General features: G+C 37.4%; 1 protein-coding gene across 2 annotated transcripts in view; it reads left to right on the top strand.

Moving 5' to 3' along the window:
• LOC101631432 (chromosome unknown open reading frame, human C9orf3) overlaps positions 1 to 27,193 on the top strand; it is a 403,160-nt gene that overhangs the window by 316,621 nt on the left and 59,346 nt on the right. For both annotated transcript variants that reach the window (XM_012726242.1, XM_004684919.2), the window contains exons 12-13: positions 11,013 to 11,075; positions 11,423 to 11,497. In XM_012726242.1, the coding sequence (XP_012581696.1) occupies positions 11,013 to 11,075; positions 11,423 to 11,497 (138 nt within the window). The remainder of the gene's footprint in view (positions 1 to 11,012; positions 11,076 to 11,422; positions 11,498 to 27,193) is intronic.

Here is a 27,193-nt window from a genome sequence, read left to right as displayed (position 1 = left end):
GGATCTCTGTTAAGTACACTACACATAACAGTTATTTACTTATTGTGTATACATCTTTGTAAAATAGACATTATTAAGCCCATTTTATAGATAAGAATACTTAAAAGCCCAAGTTTTTATTATTACATTGGTTTCACATGCACAAAACTACTATTAAGATTTTAGATGTTTTTGCATCTAGCACCTGGTGTTACCTTCGGAGAACAATGTAAAAATAATCAGATTCCACTTCATGATCATCTTGTAATGACAATGGGCTTGTTGTTTTGAGTGAGATGGGAACAAAAATGGAATGATCTACTTTCTATAAGGCCTGTGAAAAAAAGAACTTGCTTCTTTGTGGTTCCCGGTCATTTGGATAGGGACAGGTGCTTGTTTGTGGTGATTTCAACATGTCACATATATGCAGGCTCCCTCTAATGGCACTGCATCTGTGCAGGGGGTCAGGTAGAAATTTTCATTAGGATGTCACAATTCAGCTATTTGGAGACCTTTAAAGTTTACTTAGGCTCAAACTATAAGATTGACCTTTGTTGCTGAGAGGGCAGAGGAAGGAAATCAGCACTTACTGGTCTCCCTGTGTCTCTCACTTCAGGCACTGTCTCATTTTATCCTCTCAAAGCTTTGAACACATAGCAGCATCTCCTTTTCATGGGCTCAGGGAGACTGTTTGACATGCCTATAGATTCTAGGTGAAAGCAACTTTTCAGCTTTGTGTATTTCCCATTACACATGGTTTCTGTATGAGCGATTGTTACATTCATAGGACAGGACTTAGAAACAGCAACAGGATATTGAGCCTCAGAGAGCAAAGCAGGAAAATAAGAAATGCTCAAATAGAAGGCAAAGCTAGAACAGGCCATAGTATTTACATTATAAGTTGAAATCCATAATTATAAAAGTCATAAAAGAGTAGATTATTAAGCTTAAGAAATCCTAACATGCCTAATGAATATGAATACAAATTAATGGGGATTCTTGTTTATGATAAGCCCAATAAAGCTCTAATGTTGTTTTCCATCTTTCATACTATTGAACACAAAAGCTGTGTTGTGAGCGAAATGACTGGGTTTATCCCTAAGTAGAAAGAAGTTATGTTTGGTATCTCAGAACAATGAGAGTTTGCTGGTTGGCTGATCAATGCTGGATCAAATTCACATTCCCCAGCTCCTACTCTCCCACCTACATGGAGGGGGTGGAAACAGAGCAAAGGGAGGAGGACAGATCCCTTTCTCAGAGAGGGAGATGTGAACTCAGGCTTTCCTAATATGGACACAGCTGGGCCTGTGTAGCATTAAACATTGATTTAACCCACTGCTAAAGAAAACATCCTACAAATAGTAAAGAGATTAGCAGCCAATTAATGTGACCCTCCCCACTGTTTTCCTGGAACACCTCTTACTTGGACCTAAATATTTGGTGAGCAAACATTCTAGAAAAATGCTTTTTTTTGTTATGTGTTATTTATTTTTGAGATAACCATCCCACTACCACCCCCAACTGTGATGGATTTGACTTTCCTTTGTGTGTGTGTGTGTGTGTGTGTGTGTGTGTGTGTGTGTGAGACCTTACTTTTGAACAAAGGTAGGACAACTCAGGCCTATTCCTTGTGTTTGCAAGTTGTCATTTTACTAGGTTCCACACACCCTGGGTTATTTTCCTTTGGTACTATCTGCTCCTTAATCCAAATCAAGAGCCTTCCAAATGCAAAAGATTTGTTTTTAAGGAATGGGTGACATCTTCTGACATGAGGTGAACATGGTCTATAGGGAAGGAGTGAGAAAATATCATCTCATGCAGGCTGCTACCAGGTCAGCACTGACATCAGCTTCCTGGAGTACAAGGATTTTTCTCTCAAGATCAGAATCATATTCACTGTGAACCTGGGAAAAAACTCTGAAAAATCCAGGACCCATCCAGTCTATCTCCCTTCTGGATAGTAGTTAACTCTTGAACTTCTTTTTAAGTTTTGTTTGCATGTGTGTGTATTTAACTAATTTGCCAGAAATTAATGTAGTGTAATAGATGTGCTACCTTGATCAGCCTCACAGTGCATCCCACCCAACTGTGTGTCTGACATCTGCCCAAGGGGCACACTGCTGTCCTCTGACACTGACCTTGAAACTTAGCTGTCTTCCAAACAGCTGGAATTTCTTCACTGTAACCTGTTAGAGATGGGTCATCATTAAAATGGTCTAAACTGGTGGTTCTTTGCACTGACTGTGCATCAGAATCACTCATGAGGGAGAGAGGGATCTTGAAAATTACTTATACTGAGATTCCATACTCAGAGACATGATTCTTAAGTAGTCTGGAGTGCCACTTGGTCACAGGAATTTGTAAATCCTTCTGGTTTTTCTAATAAGCAGATGAGGTGAGGTGGGAATTACTGATCTAAAACCATATCCACATAATTTTCTATCTCATCTACAAAACACTTTACAGTTGGTGTTGGTGAATGTTAAATGCCTGTAAAGAATTCCAGTCATACAGGTGTTAGAGTTACACTAATGTACGTTTTCTAGAGTAGCTGTTTCAGTAGGTTTGTATGTACAGGATTATATTTTATAGGCTGTGTTTTGATCTTAGGTTGATCTGATTCATATATTAAGCAACTATTTTAAAGTGAGAAGGTCATGCTAGATGTTCTCTGAGCTCCAGTGTTGCATTTCCAGACAAGAGGTCTGAAAGCCATGTAAGATGAAATACTAAAGGTACTGAAATCCTCAAGACTCATTTTCATCCTGAAGATGGGACAGTGTGAGAAGCCAAAGAACAGTCTACATGTGGAAACAGTCCAGTTCTGTACTAAACTGGCCACTCTGGTTCTTTCGACCAGCCTAACACTTCAGTACTTTCTTTGTCTTCAGGTCACTTCCTACCAGCTTCTAGAGGTGTTGTGTTGCTTCTTAGTCCCAGCAGTTTGGAATTTGATCAGTAGCAGCTCCCTCCTCTTCTAAGTAGATCATGCATGCCTTTTGATCTTCACAGCTCATGGAGAAGGGATGCCTAGAAAGGGCAGACTTACATGTGACCAGATTCAAACCCAGACAGGTTGTGGGTTACTTATCCTGGACCACATTACTGCTCTATCATATGAATTTTTCTTAGTATACAGATGATATCTTACTCTTCTTTGAGTTCACAAAGTCTAGTGGTCTGTTTTGCAGAGGGACTTAATATGTTTGTAGGCGTATAACCCATTCTTATGTCCAGTGGACATGCTTCTTCTTGTAATGTAAGCCCATTTAATCCTCTGGTTCTGATGTCAAAAGCAATAAAATGATTGGGTAACATTTTAGTTTTCTTTATTGAGTTAACATTGGCTTACAACACTATATGATTTGAGGGATAGGGTCTCTTTTTCTCAGATGTGTGTGTCTACAGCATCCTCATTTAAAACATCCGTGGTCCTTTACTGTAGATCATTGGGCTCCATCTTTCATTTGTTTCCTCTTGGATAACATTTTTTTTTTTTAAAGATTTATTTGTGCATACAGAATTGGGGTACAGGCCAGAGGCTCAGGGGCGGTGAGAGGCCTCACCAAAGACAGAGTGGGGAACAGAACAGGCAGATCGATGAAGTACACTGCTGAGGGGAGCAGCGGGCGGGTCAGGAGAGGTCTGCCACACCATGTGGTCTCCTCCAGGGCAGGCGGGAATCGAACTCATGCGGAAGCGGCTTCAGATACTCAGTGCTGTGCTTTAACCCGCTTCGCCACCAGGGAGGGCCTTGGATAACATTTTTATATTTTTCTTGTGTGACATTTGTATAGTATTGTGTTTTTTTTTTTTTATTTTTAACAGCTCTTTTCATTGAATTTTATAGTCAGGTATAATCAGATATCCTTAACTTCAACAATTCAATGCTAAGTGTTGTTAATGCAGAGAAATATTAGCAGCATAAAACTTTTCCAAGTCACCGTTCTCCCTGCTATAAAAGAAAAAAAGAAACAAAAAGTAAACCCAGGATATTGTATTTATTCATCCCCCCTTATCCAAGTCAGATTCCAATGCAAAAGATAGCATGATAAAAATAAAATAAGAAAAATGAAACATTGTAAACATATGATAGGAAAGTAAGATGGAGCCAGAAATTATATTAGCATCATATCATATAATTCCCCTCTTCCATAAGAGTGGAAAGGGATAAATTGTAGTGTTTGTGAGGTAAAAACAAACCAGTTGCCCAAGTCCTGTTCATGATGTTGATAGTAGAGAGATGTTTTTCCTGTGGTTTCTCAGAAAACTAGTATTTTATGTAATAAAAAAGAAATCTCAGACTCTCCTTACAGTAAACATTGTAATGGATTTAATAGGGCTGTTTCTTATAATGCACCTCAATACAGGTTGATGCATAGTGAAATCAAAGGAATTTCATAGAACACCAGTAAGATTCAGTCCAAATATATTCTACCATTCAGTAGGTTGTCTTTTTCATTATAATGAGCTTTTCTTTGGCTGTGAAGATTTTTACTTCAAGGCAGTCCCAGATGTTTATTTTTGCTTTTGTGTTCCATGCTGTGTAGTCCCCAAAGATATTACTGAAGCCAATGTCATGGAAGCTTTTGCCTATGATTTCTTGTATGTATTTTATGGTTTCATGTCTTACATTTAAACTTTTAGTACATTTTGAGTTCATTTTTGTATATGATGTGAGATAGTGGCCCATTTTCATTCTTTTATATGTTGTGGTCCAGCTTTCTAAACCCTATTTGTAGAAGAAACTGCCCTCTTTTTCTCCATGGTATACTATTGGTTCCTCTGTCATAAATTAACTGTTCCTATACGTGTGAGTTTATTTCTGGGCCCTAAAATCTATTCTATTGATTATAAATCTATTTTCATTCTAGTACCATACTTTTTCGATTGTTTTGTAGTATAGTTTCAAGTCTGGACATGTGATGTCTTTGTTCTTTTTCTTTTTTTTTTTTCAGTCCGAATTGCTTTTTCTATTCAGGGTATTTTATAATTCCATATAAATTCTAGTTTTTGCTCTGTATTCAAAGAATGCCATTGAAACTTTGATAAGGGTTAAATTAAATATCTGTAATGCTTTGAGTAAAATGACCATTTTAATAATGTATACCTTCTATTTTTTTTTGTTTGTTTATAATAATGACTTCTATTTTTTGTTGTATTGGTCTTTTACTTCCTTTTGTTAGGTTTATTCCTAAGTATTTAATATTTCTTATTGCAATTGTAAACAGGAATTTTTTTCTTGATTTTTTTTTTCTCTTGTAGGTTACTATTTGCATTAAGAATGCAACCTATTTTTGTGCATTGATTGTGTAGCCTGCCATTCCATTGTACTGATTTATTGCCTCTAATAGCATTATTTAATGGAGTCTTTATGGTTTTCAGTGCACATTGTGATGTGATCTGAAGATAGTTAAACTCCTTTTATGTCTTTCTCTTGCCTAATTGCTCCAGCTAGGACTTCCAGTACTATGTTGAATAGTAGTGGTCAGAGTAAATGTCCTTATCTTGTAACTGATCTTAGAGGAAGAATTTTCAGTTATTCATCTTTAAGTATGGTATTAGCTGTGGGTTTGGCATACATGGGCTTTATAGCCAAGATCTACAAAGAACTCATAACTCAATAATGGCAAAAATGTAATCTAATCAAAATGGACAGAGTAAATAAACACTTGTCCAAAGAAGACATACATATATACAATATTCAGATGATGAAAAGTGTTCATTACTTTTCACCAGGAAAAGCAAATCAAAACCACAATATAAATACCATCTCACCCATGAGAATGGCTCATAGTGAAAAGACAAGAAAAAACAAGTGTTGGTGAGGTTGAAGAACACTTGTACACTGTTGATAGAAATTAGACTAGCTCAGCTCCTGTGAAAAACAGTATAGAAGGTCTTCAAAAAAGTTAATATATAATCCAGCAATATCTCTTTTAGGTACCTAAAGAATATTTTTAAAAAACACTAATTGAAGGTATTTATGCATTCCTAATGTTCAATATAGTACTATTTACAGTAGCCAAGGTATGAAAATAAGACATACACACTAAACTAAGGTAAGTGCTCAATAACATAGTAGTGGACAAAGAAGATGTGTAGTTATATGATGGAATACTACTCATAACAAAGATGAAATCTTGCCATTTATGACAACATGGATGGAGCTAGAAGGAATTATGTTATGCAAAACCAAACAGAAGAAGAAATGCAAATACCAAAGGATTTTATTTCATATGTGGAATATAAAGAAACAAACAACATAAAGAACTGATAAAACTATATCAGGACATTAAAAATCTGAGGGCTGAGGCAACCATAGAGGGAGAGTAGATGTGGGGAGTAAAGGAATAGAGGGGCCACTGGAGTACTTTTGGTGACTTGGTGATGGCATGGTATGGTAGCATATATCTGAAGAGGTGCAAACCCACAATCTAAAATATATACCGTACATTTGAGCAATAGTGAGTTCTTGGTTATTGTTACTAACGGGAAGAAGTTCTATCAATTAATCAGTTCACTGCAGCCCAAGAGTGGGATGGTTTGCCTAGTTTGAAAACTAGGCTTTAGAAGGACTTTCACTAAGATGTTTATTTAGTTGGGCCAGAACTCTCTCCATAAAGAAATTAAGAATCTGTTCTAATACAAACACAAATTAATCAATAAAGTGTGTATAGATACTGTTATAAAATTTTTCTACAGTCAATTAAATAGGTATCATAGAGAAATACAATTCAAAACAATAGAACAAAAAAAATGTGATCACTTTGTCTGTAATCCTTATTATTAGCAGTTTAAACTAAACTTTATTTTATTTCCAGACCTGTAAAATTTTATAACTTTCCCTGAATACAATTTAGAGCCCTTCTGAAACCAGCAAATGCTTTGGGATATATCTGCCTTGTTTGGTAGTAAAAGGTATTTTGACTTAGGGAGTAGTTTTGTCTCTGCTATGTCAAAGGGAGAATAATTTGCTACCTAAGGCTGTTTGGTTTAATTAAAGGGCTTCCCCTTGTTCGCACGCTCAGTCTTCTGATACACCAGGAGGCACGTGTGTACATGTGTGCGTGCGTGCATGTGTGCGTGTGTGCGTGTGTGTGTGTGTGTGTGTGTGTGTGAAAGAGAGAGAGATTCCTCTGGATTGTACCGCATCACAAAGCAAAAGCAGGAAGAGAACACACATTTTAACAATGTGAAACTGGTATCACTCTCATTTTTTCTGTGAAAGGAGTAATTTCCTTTTGAGTGAAAAGAAGAAAGCAGAAAATGGTTTTCCCTCAAAAGTAATCTCCAGCCAGTAGGTTAAGTAAAGCTTTTATTTTAAAGCAATGGCATTTTGCTCAGCCTCTGAAATGGGTTTCAGCTACTATAAACTGCTTTGACAGTAAGTTTCTTAGACCAACTTCTTTTAGAAACTTACATCTCTATTAGATGAGGCATTTTTAAAGATACAGTTCAAGTAGAAATTTTTGTTTTTAATTTTAGTGCTTTCACCGGATTTTGAAAGATAGTAATCCAAGGCTAGGGCATTCCAGTTTCTACAGAAGCTGTCTTCCTCCAGTGTCTTCATTATCCTGCCTTGACAGTGATCAACCATGAATTAAATGAGATTTAGATGAATAAAATGAGAAAATGGTTAATATTTTGCTACTTATATGTTAATATTTAATTCTAGGTTAAATTCAGCCTCTAAAAACAATGTTTGTGACAAATAGTTGAGGAAATTAGATACCCTGATTTTCATTTCTAGTTTTAAAAAACTCATTTTAGAAATATTCCTGCAGTGTAACTGATATTTCATGGTTTCTCTATTTACATGTTAAAATCTAAGGTATTTTAGTGGCGAAACAAACAGGAGTGAAAAGTCGTCACTGAAGACTGACTCCCTTGAACTTTCATAGATATTTAAGTGTTCTTTTTTCCTCCACTCACTTAATTCTTATATTTATTGAGTTTGTATTATATGCCACGCAAATATTTTAGTGACTGCACAAAAATCAAGAGCAAAGGAGACCAGATTTCTTTCTTCTTGAACCTTAAAAGTCCAGGTGGGGGCCCTCCTTTTTGGCGCAGCGGGTTAAAGAGCTGCACTAAGAAGCTTAAGCCACTTTCCATGAGTTGGATCCCCGCCTGCCCTGGAGGAGCTCCACATGGCCACAGACCTCCCCTGACCTGCCCACTGCTCCCCTCAGCAGTGGACCTACTCTATCTGCCTGTTCTGCTCCCCACTCTGTCTCTGGTGAAGCCTCTCACCCTCCTGCATCTCTGGCCTGTACCCCAGTTGTGTGTGAATAAATGAATAAATCTTTAAAAAAAAATCCAGGTGGGGACACAGATATTCAATGAATTAGTTTTTAAATATAGCTATAATAGAACTATATACTACAAAGAATGAACCCTAATGTTAGGGAGTAGTTAATAATGATATATCAAATATATATTAAAATACCAATAAAATATGTATCACCAATTGTAACAAATGGCCACTTAATCCAGAATATTAATAATGGAGGAAACTGGTTTGTTGGTATATGGGAGCTCTGTACTTTCTGACCATTTTATCTGTTAACTATTCAAAAAGTGAAGTCTTGAAATTAAAGATAGTTACGTTAAAGGGAAGAAATAGGAAGCTATTAAATAATGGGTGACATAATTTGAAGCAAATACCTTTCTAGAGAAATGTAAGCTCAGAGCTAGAGAAAAAGTAGAAAGCAGCTAAGAAAAGAAGGAAATGCATTCTTAGTAAAGCACAGTGGTATCATTTGAACTACCTTTGGAGATATTCTGATTTACTGTATGAGTTTTGGAGGTGAGCTGGTGGAGCAAAGTACAGAGAAGGAAGGCACTTAAGAGTGGACTATAGCTTTTGCTACCCACTCAAAGTTCTAGAAGAGCCAAGTGACAGTAGGATGTTTCTTTCCACAGCTGATGCCAGAAATCCTTAGCTCTCAATGGACTGGGTGCTAGGAAAAAAGGAAACTGTCAGTGGCAGCAAAATGGGGCTCCAAGTTCTCAATTCCTAAGACTCTTTAGTGACTGGGAATTATAGAATGAGGAATGATCGTGTGTGTGTGTGTGTGTGTGTGTGTGTGTGTCTATTTAAGTACATCCACATGAGAATTGGCAGTACTAACTACTCAGCTGTAACAACAAATTTCCATAAAAGCTTGTGTTAGGCTTCACTTGAATAATTATCTTTATTCTTACTTTTGAATTATTGAAATTCAGTTTTTGTTTCTTCTAAGACTTCATGTTTAAAGACTGTTGATAAATCAACAGAGGACATTTTAAGAAAAATCCATTTAAGAAGGATTCGACTATAGAGAAAATAATGTCCCAAGGAAAAACCTAGTGGTAAAGAGATGTGTCTGCCAGTGATAGATTTCTATTGATTCTGGAACTGTTAAAAGTATTATAGAGGCTTAAATAGTTCAGTTTTATGTCCATTAAAATTAGCCAACCTTGCAATCACACAAGTTCATCATTCGTATGTTTGTGTACGTGTACTCGAGATTTGCAAATCTTCCGCTCTTTATAAATGTAGGTTATAGTAAAAAAAAAATTGTAATGATGGGTAAAACTAGATAACATGTTGATAAACCTTTGACAAACGGACCTTCCATTTGGTGGCACTTAGTTAATAGTGATACAAAATAGTTAAATCTTTCCAGTTAGAGTTTTTTCCTATGCTTGGAAACACAAACAGTAAGTCAAGAATCCTCTACTTGAGACCTGTTGTTTATTTTAGGAAAAAGACACACGCAGCATCAATGTAATTTTAGTGGCTCAGTAATGAATATGGGATGAAGGGATAAAATAAAGTTTTCTACTCTGATGTCTCCATTAAGAAGCTCTTCTTTGTGTAAAATACTCCATGGCAAAGTTGCTTCTATTTAAAGTAGTGAGTTTGATCTTGGCTTTGATCTAAAGCTTTTGATCTTGAAAGAAGGATGGAGTAGCAATAAAGAGAGGGCAAGACAGATTTTCTTTAAAGAAATGCGATAAAGTTGAAGGGATGGTCAAAATCAGCAAACACAACTGCGACCCGACTCTTCAAGTGCGCACCCCCAGTTTGTTTCAGCTAACTTCTGAAGTGTCTGGGGCAAAAGTTTGGGGCAGTCAGCGGAAAAACTTGTCTCACACTTTGAAATACTACGTGGAAACTTCCCCCTAATTAAGAGGACAGACCATACCCTTTATCAGTTCTGCTCAGGGGGCTTTGGGGCTCCCTAAACTGGAGAGTGCTAGGTCGGCTGCGCTTTGGCAGAGCTCAAGGACTCCGGTGACGCGCGGGAACTGCGCGGGTTTTCCCTTTCCTGCGCTCCTAGCTTGTCAGGGGAGATGTAACCTGCCACGGCGTTCGGAGCGACCATGGAATAGCATATGCTTCGTGGTGTTTAGTTTATTAACTGAGAAAACTCCATTAGGAGAGTTCCGTTCTGTTCCTCGGGCAAGCCTTCTAGACACGTAGGTGGCAGACCCGCGGCACGACTTCAGAGTGGCCGAGGGGGTTGGGGCGCGTCTCCGGCTTAGCCCTTTCGACCGCCAGCGGGCACTTCGACAGTCACCACGTCCCGGAGACCCTTTCGTGGGAACCAGGGGGCGCCTGGGGTGGAAGCTAGAAAGGTGAAACCTGTGCGCGGAGCAAAACCCGCGAGTTGCAGGTCGCGGCCGCGGCTTGGAGCCCAGGGGAAAGAAAGAGGTTTGCCCAGAGAACAATAAAACAGACTGCGCGGGGTGGGGGCGGGGAGGGCGACCTGCAGGGCGGTGGCGCGCCTCGTGTACCTTTAAGGCTGGCCCCGCCCCCGACCAGCTCCTGCCCCGCCCGCGCGGCGCCTGAGGTTGGGCGGGCTCCCGGCGCCCGCGGCTCCGCGCTGGCCCTGGGGGGCCGGCGGCCGGGCGAGCGGGCGCCCGTGCCCACCCTCGCCTGTCGCGGGCGAGGTCCGAGGTAGGGGAGCGAGTGGGTGGGGAGGGGGAGGTAGACAGGGACGGCTCCTAGGCTAAACTTGACTCTGTCCCTGTCCCCGCAGCTCCTGCGGAGGGAACACCAGGCCCGTGAGGAGTGCGGGCTCGCGCGGCAAGTGAGAGCCGAGGTGAGTGCGGCCGTCGGGTGCTGGCGCCCCTCCGTCCTGAGCGGCGGGTTCCGCGTCGCCTCCGCACTGCCCGCGGAGGCTGACCGGTGCCGACGCGCTGCTGTGCGGGAGGAGATGGCCCTTTGGCGGGCGCCCTGGCGCGAGTGGCCGCAGAGAGCGGCCGGGCGGAGGTCACGGCCTTGGCGCGCCGCCCGCGCGGGCGCCCCGAAGGCCCCGGCGTGAAGGTGGCCCGGCGAACCTTGAAAACTGCCGGCGACTGGTCAGGTGGAGCCAGTCCGTCGACCCTTTGCTTTCTCCCGGTGACACCGTCGTCCTGTTTCAAATGCTGTGTGGTTTTTGAACTTCAGGTCGCGAAATGGATTCAAGTGAACCGGAGACCCCGAAAACGGAAACGAAAGGAAACGGAAGAAGTGTTTGCAAAGGTAGGGGTCCCCGAAAAGGAGCACTGAGTGTAGTTCTTGATAAATCTCCCCGCCGCCTCAGAAGACTTGGTCACAACCATGGAGAAGCATATTTTAAAAGTTTTTATTTACAGTAAGTCGTAAATTTACGTGGATAGTTCTGTGAAAACATTGGTTGATAATCCTAATGATCATCAACATACGATGTTCTCATAAAGTAAAAATGACCGTGTTATTAGATCAGTAGGATTTATTATGGCACTACTAAGGTACCTTTTAAAAAAAAGAAAAAGAAAAAAAAAAAAAAACAGGGGGAAGGGATGCCTTTGAATAGATGGCCCACTGTACCGAGTTTCTGTTTTGGTCTGTGGTAGATAGAGTAGCACCCACGCTCATTTAGACTTTAGAGTCATCTCAGAAATGGAGAGGGAGATGAAGGAAGTGGATTACTTTGAAACACTAGGAGGGAATGAAATTTTAAGGCAGTCTTCTAAATTTAGAATTGCAATATATTACTTGAAAAAAGTTAGGACTACCTGTTTTCTCCTGAATTGTGTTAAATTAAGACTATATATTATGAAATAAGGTAAGTAGTCATTTGTCTTCTAATGGATTTTTATTGAAACCTACAAATGGATGTTTTTATGAATGTTAATAGCAGATATGATTTTTGTTGTTTTGATAATGCAAAATTAGGATTTTGCTTAATTATTTTACTGGCCTTTATCCGTGATAGTACTAGCAGATTAAAATAGTGTTGTGTTGTTTTTCTTCTGCTAGAATGTATGATGAATCACTCCTGTTTCTGAAGCCAAATTCTTGCTGATAGCATTGCTGCCAACTTCGGGGATGTGTTGCCTTAGTATGGGCATTGCAGCGTCTGAGAATGTGCACAAAGCACATCATAATGAAGGTGATACCAAATTTCAGAGTGCATTTAAGGATACCAAGGGCAGCTTCTGGGAGAATTGTAAAAAGAACCAGCGTAGAATATAGCGAGACATTTGTATGGAGACATTCAGTATGTGAAAAGTAGTAACAAGCTCTTCCTTTTTTTAGTAGAGTCACCTCAGTTAAACACTAATAGAACAAGTTGTCATTTTGAAGAGATTTGAATTTTCTGAACAATCCTCAGTAGGGTATGATAGGTGGTATTTTTTGTTTCTTTTTTGCATTTTTTTTTTTCCACTTTCTAGGCGTTAAGGTCTAAGTCCACATGTTTAAAAAAATGTTTGTGAGGTTATGAATAAGGTCATGAAATGTCCAAACAAGGATAAAAAATGACCGCTTGCTCAGTGTTCAAATCAATATTTTCTGCCTACTTTTCAAACCAAAAGATTACCCAAATGCATGCTGTATCCTGTTAAAAAAAGGGGGGGGGGCAAAGCAAATTATGGATTAGTTGGTACTGTCACACCAAAAACGGAAACCGAAGTAACCATATCTATAATACCTGAAAAAGAGAGAGGGAGATCATGAAAAAGAGGGACAGTGGGTATCTGAGGATTTTGCCTCCCAGGGAGTTCTTTGCTGAGTATTTCTCCTTGTGGAGGTGATTGTGTTACAACTTATAGGGTGGACACAAGTTTGATTTCTTAGAATATGTGGGCAGTGGTTTTAAAGAGGACATGAGAAATGAAGCAGGTTGGGAACAGCTTGCAGAACTTCTTTCCAAGGAGTGACACTTAAGGCACAAAGAAGGAAAATTTCAGGAGTTGTATAAAGCAGCATTAATTATCCTTGTTGCCAGTATTTCCTCCTGACTGTTTTACATCTGCCTTGCCTAAGGAAGGGTTTAGAGCTTGCTTAGGCTAACCCTGTGAAATTTTCAAGGGCAATGTGAAAGGGAATGAGATCAGTGACCTAGGGCATTAGAACACATTCTGAGAGGAGTGGAAACTCTCCTGCAGCTGGTAACCAAGGGGTGTCTTTTGCCCAAGTGGTTATTCCAAAATACAGATCGAATTCTGTGTGGTAATGAATATTCAAACAGAAGTCCTGTGTTAACCTATTGCTAGTTTGAACCTGTATTAGTAGGAATCTTGGTACTTATCTTACTGTTACTTGTTTAACATCAGCCATGCCACAAGTAGAAGCAAATAAGTCAGTTTCTTCTTTTATTCTACATCCCATATATCTTTCTAACATTAAAATTATGGCATTTTTTTAATCACGTTACTATAAAATAAGAAAATCTGTGTTTGTCATTTCTAGTAGGTGTGCATTTCAAATATAACATTGCACTTATGTGTCTGCTTTGGTTTTTTTTTTGTGTCTGGTTTTCCCCATGTTTCCCTCTCCTTCATCCCCTAGGTTTCTCTCTGCACCTTTCAGGTCTTGCCAGGATTCAGCATAGCAGAGTTAACTTGGTTAACGTGTCTCTATTTAAGCTAGGGTCATAACATTTTCCTCTTAAGTTTTACTGACTTACAGAATATGAAGCCTTCTGACTTGGTTGAGGAAGGCAAATAGTAGTGGTGTAGGACTAGAGTTTGGAATCAGACCCTGGGCAAGGAATTATACAGAATGTCATCTTCTAGGAGATATGTTTACCTCTTGAAAACTGTAAAAGTGCTAAGTGGTAGTCATAGCTTGATATAACTTGAAATACTGGTTTAGTTTTTCAGTGAACTCAGGAGGGGATGCAAAACATACCTTGTGCTCTGCTATGAATTAAAATAATGAATAATGAAATAAACTGACACAAAAGAGATACTACTAGAGAAGGATTGCTGACTTCCAGCCACCCATCCACCTACCAAGGAACTCTACAATCAGTCTTTGCTGGCTTACAAGTTTCCATTTCTTACAGTTCTGAGGGCACATTATTCTCTCTACTCATAGACCTCTTCTAGCCTTTGACATTTTTTAGTTTCACAATTTAGCCCTTTTTCATTCATTGGTACAACTGAATTCTTTTATGCTGTTTCTGGTTTTCTTCATTTAAATTGCAAAACCACCTCCCCTACTTCTGGTCCCAGGTATTTATTCCTTAGCATTTCATATTTTCATTATTTTCACTTTTTCATTATTTTGAGTTCCTTTTATGTATTTATCTTGAATAATTTGTATAACAGAAAAGCCGGGGGGACATGAACAACTCCACAAAGAACAGTGGTATGGATGGTTCAGCCTATGCAGCAAGAAGCAGGTCATACACTGGTGACTGGAACAGCAAATTGTGTAGTTTATATATATTTTGAAATAACATTAATAGATCTTAGTAAATGACTATTGATTTGGGAACAAGAACAATCTTTTTTTCCTTTGCTTTATCTTTGATTCAAAGATAAGTTATCCATCTCATTAAGAGGCTAAGGAATGTTTTTATAAATTTATACAATGTTTTATAAGGATCAGAATATGCTGTAGAATAATATTTTATGAAATTATTTATTGAAGAAAATATGTGAATGGTGAATGATTTTTTAAGAGGGAGATAATTTCAATTTTCAGATTCTAAAGAAACTGCCTGACAACTATAATACATATTTGATAATATGCAAAGACCAAATTTTGAAATACTTATTTATGATCATCAGCAGGTAATATATGATGATGTCAAAAGTAGTCATTGGCATGCTTTCAAAACATGGAAAAATCAACAACTCTAAGGTTGGCCTTTATTATTAACAAGTGATCTTTTATGTGTGTTGATTTGTTTCTAGGCCAGTGGTGTTGGCGCGGGTGAGGTTCTCTGGCCTCTGTTATGATTAGTCATAAGGAACAACCAGGTGTAAATGATTTCCAATAAAAGCACTCTTTAAAGGAAACAGAATTTTTCTGTTAGTGCCTGGAAAGCTATACTTTTGAGCATGGCGTTGTTTAAAAATTGGTAAAATTTTCCTTGAAATTTCAAGTAAAATAAAATCTAAAAAGGTGATTGTGAAAATGTGAACTTTATAATATTTAGTGGTCACTTTAGATGATAAATTATATTATCTGAGTCTTTAAGGAAAAAATACTGAAACTATTTTGTTTGTGATAACACCCTTTTGAAATTCTAGCATGTTTTCTGTCCACTTTTACATTATCTGTTCTTTCCACATACTTGATTCTGAACTGCAAACCCATGTCATTTGGGTATGAATAACAACTCACAGAAGGTATTTTAACTTGTATATAAACCCAATTTGGTTTATGTATTTTACAGCATTTAACTGCTTTTATACCTTCTAAAATAATACTTTCATTATAATTTATAATATTGAAGTACTCATTGTGATGAAGGTAGGTACAAATTTTTAACTATGTAACAAAGTGTTTTACTGCTGTTTGTGACAAAAATCTGTTTTATTTTTGGCTTATGATTTCTGCAAAATAATATTTAAGGCTAATAGAAATTATTTGTCTTTTTCCTGACCCATAACAACAGTTAATGCTTGACACTTGGAACCATCAGGGTCTAAAGCTCAGCAAAATGGCACAATACATTTAGGGTGTGCTGAACCAAGATGCCTTCATTTTATAGGAACTACCCTGTATTTATCAACGTATTAAAAATGGGGATCATCTCTTAGGCAACTGAGGCAATGAACCTGTTGAGTGGTTTCCCAGGCATTGGTACCCTTGCCTCTTTTTGAAAAGTCCTCTTGCCTTGTGAGAATTCATAACTAGTCTACATTTATATAGCTGTATTCTTTTACAATAGCCTCATTGATACTTGATCTCTAAAGAAAAGCTTTATGGATTCTAATGAGTCACAGCTCTAGGGGCACCAGCCAACCTCCCTAGTGCCTTTCCTATCTGTGAGTGGCTTTGTGTCCTGTGTTGTACTGATTGTGCCTTTGGATGACAACTTACTTGAGTGATGGGGGAGGCAGAGTAATTTATTAAAGGTAATTGCAAAGAAATCAAACAAAAGGAGTAACTACCACGCTATTAATATAGTGTTCGTTATTTTATTACTGAACTATTTGGAACTCAGACTTTTTGTGGGTCTCTCTTTTTCCTTGTAAATTCCTAGCAAATACATTTAATTTATTAGATTTTCTGTACCCAGGTCTCAAGTTAGATCTGGTTTCACTAGATCTTTGCTTTGTTTTTACCTTTTTTTAAAAAAAGCTGGACCAAGGAAGAATTGTTGATAAAATATATTTTGGGTAGCCTCAGGAAGGAAGTCTGATCTGTATAATTTTAAATCATTAAGTTTGCATATGTCCATAGATTTAATTTTTTAAGAATTTACCGTCAAAATTTTGAGTATACCATTTTCAAAGAGCATGCAAAGAAAATTAAAGTATAGTCATCTACCCACATGCATTTATCCACATATTTTTCAATGAATCTGCGAGTGGAACTATAAAGGTAATAGTAACAGACACTTGTCATGTGTCAAGTACTTTACATGTATCAGCTCATGTAAATGCACCATTAAAGTAGTGTCATAAATCTGTGGCGTGATATGAGGGTATTGTCTACTGCATTGAACGCTTTGTGAAAGTAGGTGAGTTCTAAACACATCAGATAATTACTATAGAAAAAGATTTGTAGACTGCTTTGGGCAAGATTTTAAATTTCTCTTTTAAGGCTATTGACAGTCCTAGACCACCAACATAAAGCACACATTTCTAAATTAGGAAAATCCCAACCAGCATGTATTTTGAAAACACTTGAAAGTGTGCAGATAATTACACAATTGTTGATTTTAGCTGAATTGATGCCAGCAGCCATCAGCTCTTCTATGCCATGAAAGATGAAAGCCATTTTAATATAAAACATGAGTTTGGCTGGAAAAAGGAGGCAGACAGAAAAATTTAGTGACTTTTTAGTTACTTTTATAGAAAGCTTTAGTTACATTCCCGTGACAAAATTCTTTACTTGGCAATCATTCTCATCGGAGGCATTTTAATGAGCTGCTGTTTTGTGCCTGGAATCGTATGGCACTAATAAGATGCATTATTTTAGTAGCACCTACTAGTGTCAGTCTAATTTAGAGCCTTTAATTGTTTCCATTAATTTTCTATATAAGAGGCTAGCATTAACATGTATCTGTAAGTCTATCTAAAGCATATTTATTTTTTTTATATTTGTGTCTACACACCGGAAGGTGACTGCTCAAGCCTAAAGGACCTGATCATATGCAGCCTCAATAAATACTTGTTGAACAGAATAGATGAATGAATCCTACTACCTCATTACATTTTTAATAATGTCCCACGGTTTTATATAATTATTTTGTTCTTTGACAGAGGTTTTCATTAAAGCTCATTTGGTAGAGTTTTCCTGACTTTGATGTAGGTCATCTTCTTCATCCCTTCTGTGGTGAGCTCAGCCAGGAAGACGTGACAGTGGTCCCAACTCTGCCACCTAATTATGTTGCTTCTTGACTTAGTTACTTGTCTTTTGCTTTCATCTGAAAATCCTTTTATTCAGTAGGCTGCTTAAACCAATTAATGCTCATTATAAAATTAATGTCTGACCTTGATTCTTTCATATAATTTTACGACATATTTTTTTTCTTTTGTCATCTTTTGATACTTAGAAAGACTTGTTTTTGTTCTGATGGTTACTTTACATAATAACACATTTTTGCCTCTCATCTGCTTTTGTATTTTGTTTTGTTTTTGTTTTCTTTTTTCACTTGTGTATTGACTCCCTTCTTGAGCAACAGTGAAATTAAATATTAACTTTTCTTACCCTGCCCTCATTACCTTCCATCATGTGACTTCGAATGTTACCTTTTTACTTCTAGGTAAATGCTACAACACAATCAACAAACTAAATTTCAAATAATCTTTCCATTCCCATTCCTTTTTTGATAATTATACTCTATGATTTCAGAACATGTAAACATTATACCTTATACTATATTCTTTATGATATCACTTAGTTCTTTTAAGTATCTTAAATATTAACATGTTATCTCATTGTCTTACATAAAGTCTGATTGATGCCGGTCTACTTTTCAGCAAAGTAATCTAGTCTTTTTTTCTGGAGACCTACATTTGTTTTATTACATTCCAAAAATTTTACTCTAATCTGTTTTGCTGTGGGTCAGTTTTTCCACTTAAAGTTTTTGAGCTTTATTTTCCTTATTTGTAAATGAGAATAATGATGATTTTTTCCCTTCCCAGAGAGTAGATTTGAAGAACAGTGAGATAGTGTGAAGTGCTCTTAATTTCTTGTACTTTGCTGTTATTCTTTGAAGTCCAGTCCTTTGTTGTTAGGAATCTTTAAATTTCAAGTACTTCATTTTATGGAAGTTAGACTTGAGTTGGCTTTATGTTTGTGAGAAATCTAAAGTGGATATGCAGAAACCTTTTGTCTATATCCAGATAGTAAACTACCTCTGACTTGGTGAGAACTACTGAACTACAGTCAGGTGAATTTAAAAGTGTCTCATCTAGAAAATCCCACCCACACTTTATTCTTCCCACATGCTTGCCTGTCATAAATGTTAGTTTTCCATACAAAACTCTTGAGTTTACGTGATAACCGTGGATATGCACACAGAATGATAACACACACAGAAAAAAAACTACAGAACTCTTTTTCAGATAATGAGGAGAGCTGAAAACCAAAGACAATCTAGTAAACTAGTGTGGTTCTTTGTATTTGTGGTACATTCGGCTGGAAAATACCAAAGAAACAAGAGATGTCATTTCTGGCCATGGGAGATAAAACACACAGCATATCAGAGATCATTTACAAAGCAGCATGTGATAAATCTAAACCAGGATAGCACAAACCAAGGGTATGAGTGTATGATGCATTTTACCTGAGGCTACCTTGGACTAGAATTTCCATGCCTGGGCCTTGTTTTGATAAAGCAACCCTTTACACATGCAATCTGGAAGTTATGGTGGGAAATTGGGTAATTGAATTAACTGAATCCATTTTAATGCTTTTCCCTGATTTGTAAGCACAGATAGGGGTTTGATTGACATACATATAAATAGTGTTAGTGTCTTTATGTGAATCTGTGATTTCTAAAAATAAATTCATCTATGGTTTGCAGTTAAGCCTGGAACCTATCAGAAATTTTGCAGGCACATATGGATCAGGATGATTTGAGAAAAAAAAAAAAAAAAAAGGCTAGAAATGTAATACTGTCTCTAAACCTGTGCACAGCAAATTCTTATTAAATTTCATCTTTTTTTATACTGTTTACTAGCTTTATCGGATATCCACAATACACAAAAACCTAACAAAGAAGTGGAGCATATAGAAATGAATAGAAATTAATCCTCAGAGAGCTTGCAGTTGAACAATAAGAAAAACTATCCAGTAGAAAACAGAATTGAATCAAACCTGTATTAGAGCACAAATAAATTACCATAGGCATACAGATAAGGTGTATCTCCATAGGGAAAGGAGGTCATTTCCCCTTGGACTGTTTATATTATGCACCAGCCTCATCCAGGTTGATAACAGAAAACAAATATTTGTTCCTCATCATTCAATTTTTATTGTTTTGTAGAATTGAAGATACTATAATTTCTGTACTCAAAATTTGGTTTGTTTTCATAAGCACTGCAACTGAAAGATTAGTGTTTCTTTTGGGCTTACTAAAGTTACGTTTTGTAAGTCTAGGCTACCTCTGAAGTTCTCAGTCTTTCCTTCTCACTCTTTTTTCCTTTTGTTTGCCTTAGGTTTATTTCCACCTTTCCTTGTAAATATTTGATTTTGAGGCAAAATGAGAAAACTGTTTCAGAATGAAAGAGGTGACTATAAATTCAGCTCCTATTAGTTGGACATGTTTCTCTGTTACCCAGAAGTCACCCCACATGTTTTCAGCACCACAAATGTAGCAAGAGCTTTTTTGTTAAAAAAAAATGTATATATAATAAAAAAGTTCCTTTTCTCCTTCCAATGAGAGCAGTGGCCTTTTAAGTTAGACACATGGATGTGTATATCCAAATCATTTGCTATTTTGTGTATCTTTTTATATATCAAGAAACCTTGAAATTAAGTTGATTCATACATCAATGAGGATTCAGATCTCTATGAAAGCAAGAAAACAAACTTGTAGTAATTAAGACCATGGTAACCAAATAAAACAGAATTTTTGTAGAAAAAGCAACAATAGTCATTTTAATGTACACATACAAGTTTTAGTTTGAAGATATGCCTATAACATTTATTTCTCACATTAGAGGCAAAGGATACTCATGCTCCCATAGATAACACAAAATAGCGCTCCTGATTCTCCCTTAACAACTTTATTATGTATTATGTATGTTTTATCTGTCATCCAATTAACCCTTGTACAGTTGTATTTTAAGAAATTTACATTTGTGTAATTGTCATCACAATCCAGTTTAAGAACATTGCCATCACCAAAAAGTTCCCTGGTGTCCTTTGTGGTCAGTTCCCATTCCATGCCTCAGCTCCAGGCAACTACTAATCTTGTTTTCTGTCTTTATAGTTTTGCCTTTCTAAAAATTCCACATAAATGGAATCGTACACTGATTTTTTTTGGCTCTGGCTTCCTTTCATTTATTATAATGTGTTGAGCTTCAGCAGTTTTGCATATTATAAAGATAGTATTCTATTGTATGGCTCATTTTCCTTATCCATTTGTTGGTTAACAGATGTTTGGATTTTGTTTTGGGTTTTTTATTTTGCAGTTTGGGGCTATTAAGAGTACTGTTTTTCTGAACAGTGGTTCAGCTATCTTTATATGGACATATGTTTTCATTTCTCTTGAGTAGATACCTAGGACTGTAATGGCTTGGCCTTATGGTAGACGTATATTTAACTTTTTAGGAAATTGCTAAACTGATCCAAAGCAGCTGCATCATTTTATATTCCTAGCAGCTGTGTGTAAGGTTCCATTTCACCACTTTCTCATCTGCACTTGGTATTGTCAGACTTATTTATTGCGCCTCTTTCAGTGGTGTTGAACCACATTTTTTTAAATACATTAATGTTTTTATTTCTTGAGAAGATCTAAAAGTGAGCAAATGCCCATTATGATTTTTTCCTCCATTTTACAGATGCATTTATACTCCATTTTATGCTTAGGGAAGGCAGTAGTGCATTAAGTGGAAAATCTTAAGTGTCCTCACCCAAGATCCCCAAATGAGTCACTGAGCCTAGAGTCCTTAGGTATCAGTTGGTGTCACAGCAATTTGCCTTTGTTCATATTCTTGGCTGCAGTGACTCAGGGCTCTCTGTTTCCTCCTAGTATTGCTAAGTGTGGCTTTCTGATCTTTGGAAATTGATCCATTCTTTTCCTCTCTGGAACTGTGTCTGATAAAAGTCAGTGTTTTCTGCATGCTTGTGTGTTTGAGATGTGGCAGCGAACTGAGAGGCTCAGACCTACCTTCTAAGGTCACCCCACTTGTGTCTCGTCAAAGAGGACATACTTGCCTCAACCAGAGTCTTATTGGGAGGTAGGTGAGGACTTACCTAAGACAGCTGGCATTTAATAAATATTTAATATGTTTTAGAGCCTCTCTTCAAAAAATACTATAAAAGGTTGATTACCGCTGACATGAGGATAGTAACACCACCATTTGTTCTTCTCCCCACTTCTCCATGTTATAGTTGAAACAAGTAAACACCTTTAAATTTATTTACAAACTAAAACAATCACCCTTGATGTCTTCCTGAAACTATTCTTTGGCCCACACCAAAAAAAAGCAAGAGTTGAGCAAATCTGTATATTTTGTTTCTGATTTTAGTTTTATTCAAGAAAAAAAAATCATGTTTCTCCACGTACTGAATATTTCCTTTGCATCTCTCTTTAGTTGGTTCAGTCTGGTGGAATAAATTGTCATTGTCCCTGTTGTTTATTGGAAGCTCAAAGAGTTGTTCAGATTATTGGTAAGATTTGTATTCTATCTCAGTTTTAACTAGTCCTCTATTTTAGATCAAGCTATAATAATTTCTTATAGTTAGTATTCATTATTTTTGTCTGTTCAAATGATTTGTGATTTGAAGTTCCTTTGAAGGCTGATGGGGCTTGCACAAGTATCTGGCTAATGAAAACTACTTAATATAGAACACACCCTCTTTCATTGTCACTTTGCAGGGTGTATTTCTGGACTAAGGAAGTTTCTAGCCATCTCTGATACCATCACTACAAAAATTTGCAAATTTATTTCAATGTAAAATGTGAATTATAGTACAGGGCATTGTTTATGAAATTATCATTTTTCTAATTCTTGGTGGTTTTGAGTTTCTGAATGTTAACTAGAACACAGATTTTTGGATTTGTGTAAGTCTCACCTTGAAAACATTCAGGAGAACTAACTTAAAGATAAGGTAATTTCAGAAAATGAAATCACACTAGAAAGGAGCTATCTAAAATAATTGGAAAATTTATAAGTCATGCAGCTGGAAGAGTGTTTGACTACCTAAATATGAGGATATGCTGGGCCACAAGCTTTGGCCTTTTTCTTTTGAGGGTCACGGACCCTGAGAGAAGCAGAGAAAGACTTAAGAGATTCAGCATGCCTCTACAAGGCCATCTTGTGGACTCAAAACAATCCAGAGTGAGGCTCTCTTCATGCTTAGGAGGAGGACCTGATCATCCAGACTTGATCCAGGGTCAGGTCAGAACTTGTAGAACTAGTCATTCCAAGAGCAGGCAAAGAGTCCATGGTGAGATAATGGATATCTCTAAGAGAGTTGATGTGAAAAAAATCCTTTTTATCCTAAGTTATTGAATTTAATAATGTATAGATTACAGGGAGTTTTTGTGAGCCTTGAGAACCAAGTAACTGGATGTGAAAATGTTTTTTAGTCAAACATGTGACCAGCTAACCAGACATTTTATTTTCGAATACAGTAAAAGTGTTCTCATAAAATGCCCTTTTTTCAGTCTGTTCAGATGTTTCTTAATGTATATATTATTTGTTTTCTGTCTTGCAGTGTTGTTTTTCTCTCTCTCTCTCTTTCTCTCTCTCTCTATATATATATATTCATATTTCAATGTATTGCACATTCAGAGTTAAGTTTTTCTTAGCTGGCTGTTTACATCTAGACCATATCAAACCATTTCTACTCCAAAAATCATATAGATAAAACCAGTACTGAACTTGGATTATGAAAACCCCCCAGAACTTTCTGTAGTGTTGGCTGAGCAAAGTGAGTAGGAATATCGTGGTTTAGGAAAAAAGCTACTTGGGTTTTCTCTGCCACACAGCTGAGTAACACAGAAGCATGGTGTCCCAGATGGGCAGATGAGAAGAAAAGGTAGAGCCTGAGCTGCTTCCTATTTGTAGGTGGCACATTCTACCTCCCACCCCTCTCCTACCACCAAAAGGAAAGAGAGAGGTGCCCAGTGATATTCCTGTGTTGCTAATTCTGGCATACAGGGAATTTTATTAGTGATTAAGTTAGTAATTTGGTCAACGATAGAATATCAGATTATCATAGGACAAATCTAATGGAGACTAAAATTCTTCCAGCAAAGGATTACTGAGTTACCAGCGTGCATGCATGGCTTGGGTGTGCTTGCGTGCAAACACACAAGCTTTCTCTTTCCGTCAACCTTTGGCCTCCCAGCAAGGGGAGATTTGGGTTGAGGCCTGCTTTGTGACCGCTGCTATGTTGGAGGGAAGCTGTGTGCAAAGTGTGTCTCAGTCTGACTCATGCAGACAGCGGCCCTCTGCATAATGCAAAGTCATTGTCATCCTGAGCTGTCCCAGGGAGAGGCTCAGTAGAAAAAGTAAAGGTAGAACAGAGCTGACTCCATAAAAAGAAGACAAAAGATAACTTTTTTGTTCAGTTTTGCTTAACTTCATAGTTACTGTAACCTTGATAGAATCCAAGAAATTTGAAGAGAGGAAATCTGACTTGTGGCTGCAGGACTCCTTGCCCTTAAATTCAAATACTTAAACCGGAGACAGAGAGAAGAAAAAAATATGAAGGAATATTTTAGGTTTTAAACATGAATTTGCAATTTCTTAGTTTTTAATTTTGTTTATCAAATCTATTTTGTGGTTATGCATTGTTACAGAGACCAGAGGGGTTGTATTATAGTTGTATGTGATCTTTAGGATTCTTAATACTTGTCTTCAAAGGCTCTTCCAGACATCGGGAAGGTGAGACACATCAGTGACGATTAAGTGCAGAGAAATAACTCTATGGTTATTTCTCTATGAAAAACTAGTATATTTGGCATTTAAAAAATTGTTATATAGTAAATCTTAATTTTGTGAATAAAAAGTTAAAATAGAAGGTTTAACAATACAATAGAAAGAGTTCATTTGTCAAGATCATCTACTTACCAAGTAGCTTTGCTAACAACAGAAATGTCAGTTTTCTGTGGATGGGCACTTCTTTCAGCATCCCCCCTCCTCCCACAATGGTTTATATTAATGTCTTCTCCACAGTACTTTGGAAATGGCTGCAGCCTATGCCAGTGGATCATCTGTGCTTATAGAATGAAATTGAAATTTTAAAGTCCATTTCTCCTCTTCTCTGTCCTTAATGACAGGGGATTCTTCATTAAATGAATGAAGTCCCCTCTCCACCCCTCACTACCTTTTTACTTTGGGAAAACTAGACAGAATTTTCACATCTGTCAAGTAGTACCTTATAGCAAAGAGCTGTGCCTGACTCATTGCTTGTCAATAGCAGTTACCAGTGTTGTTGGTGATGGGCTTTTCATGGTTGAGTGTCATTTTTCCATCTGTGGTATATGAGAAGAGCAAGAGCCTGAGACCAAGAAATGCTGCCATTAAGGCATGTATTGGGAACATCACTGTATCCATGGGCCAGCTGAAGGATTCATAATGTAAAACCTGAAAGGAAGCTGACTATTTTTCTGGTAGGTACTATCCATATCTAAAGGGACATCTGTCTTGAAGACTGCTCCAGAAAGCTACTTGTAGGGCCACACTGCCACATACTGTCTTCAGTTTTGCTAGAAGAGGCTCCTCCAAATGGAAGTCATCAAAACCATTTTACTGGTTTTGGTTTAGGTCTTAAGTAAAATTATCTATTTTTCAAAAGGCCTATCCATCCAGAAATAAAATGCTTGTTGGTGACCTGAGCATATAGAATTCCAGGAAGCTTTCAAAGACAAATGTAAATGTTTTTTATCCCTTAGCAATGATAGAGGTCTGAGTTTACTATAATTGTTATTTTAATGTAGAATTGACTTGAAATAGATAGTAAGTTTACCTAGGTACTCATTTATTAATGGAAACCAAGTTAGACACTGAAAAAAATGGCCCTGGCATTTGTCTCATCTATGAGTAATGTATGATTTAAAAAGGCTTTTCAGAATGTCCTTGCTTATGTAAATCAAGGATCAATATTTTCTAGTAAGGAGTTTTTATAGATAAGCTGTAACATTATTTGATAATCAGACATCATTTTCAAGTAGTTAAAAGGGTCATTGAACAAACCCCAGTGGACTAACTTTGGCTTCCTAATTGCTAAGGATTGAAACTCCACATGCCCTCTAAATTATGAGCATGCTTGAATTTTTTATGGGGAAAGAAATTATTTTTTTATGTAGGATAATTTTCATGTCAAATGTTACATTAGCCAGCGAGCTCTATCCGTTTTTTCAGGCTGCCATTTTTACTTACCTTACCCCTACTTTAACCTGTGAAATTTATTTTAAATAGAGATTAAGGAATGCAAAAGTAGGTGGGAACAAAAGGGATGACTCAGAAAATATGGCAGGTCATTTTTAATATTTCTTGATATTCTTGACTTATTTTTAGCTTTGCTGACAGTGAGGAGTAGTTCAGTTGTAGGATCGTTTACAGCTAGCGACAGTATGGACCCCAGAAGGCAGCTGGGGGATTCTCACATTTTCTGCCATTATGTCTCTGCAAAGAGGAATAGTGTTGGTAGTTTTATTGTTTTCTTCTTAAAGTAGAGAAAATACTCAAGGGTTCAAGGGTTGGTAGAGAGAGGTGATAAATACAGCATTTGTTTCCCCGCCCCCCCTTTTTTTAATAGCATTTCATAAAATGGATTGTTGTCCTGTGACTTTCAACTAGAAATAATTCCATAACATTTCTATCAGATTGGTCCTCTTATCACTTATGTACTTAATGTATTCCTACTGATAAACTTCTGTCTTCAGAGACTTGTAAGATGGTCCTGCTCTGCTTGTCTTCTGCACTCTGCACATGCACTGCTGTTTCTGACTGGGATTTCCTGGGGTAGACTTCAGGGGCTAACTTGGTGTCCCTGCTGTGGGTTGTCAGAAAACTGCAGGGACTTGGATTAGCTTGTCCTTGCTCTTATTTATTTGTGACTATTTTCCAGGATGGCTGTTTCATACATGTTCATTGCCTTCCCTTTCTACCTTCCGTCATTATGTACAGTTAGCCCACAATAGTTATGTCCCTGAGAACCCATTTATTGTCCATGATAATAGTGCTGGATGCTGCCTAGTCCCTTTCCTGCAAAGAGGGGTCTGTTTTGAGTCTGCAAAGCAGAATTAACACGTGGACTGTAAGGCCCAGCCCAAAGCAGTAAGTTTGTTTAGTAGGTGCTTGGCAGAACTCGTTAAGAGATGGGAGGGAAAAGCAAGCTAGGTTGTGTTAGGTCATCGTACATGGTATGCCTGATTATCAGATAAAGGTTTTTCACTCTGCAAAATTACTAAGTTGGTATTGATTTTAACAAGTAAAACCAAATGTTGAGACTTATGAGGTAAGTAGCTGGTATTGACTTTTAGTACTTGAGCTATACATAAGTTTATCTATTTTAACAATTTTATAAATGTTGGTGTCTGTTTTATGGTGAACTTGGTGTCTGACCTGGGTCTGCGTACTACAAAGGTCCTAACTTCTT

This window comes from Condylura cristata, unplaced genomic scaffold (genome assembly GCF_000260355.1).
Source record: "Condylura cristata isolate star-nosed mole 26May11 unplaced genomic scaffold, ConCri1.0 scaffold00017, whole genome shotgun sequence".
NCBI classification, from domain to species: Eukaryota; Metazoa; Chordata; class Mammalia; order Eulipotyphla; family Talpidae; genus Condylura; species Condylura cristata.
The sequence above is the reverse complement of the archived record's forward strand: the minus strand, read 5'-3'. Positions and strand labels throughout refer to the sequence as shown.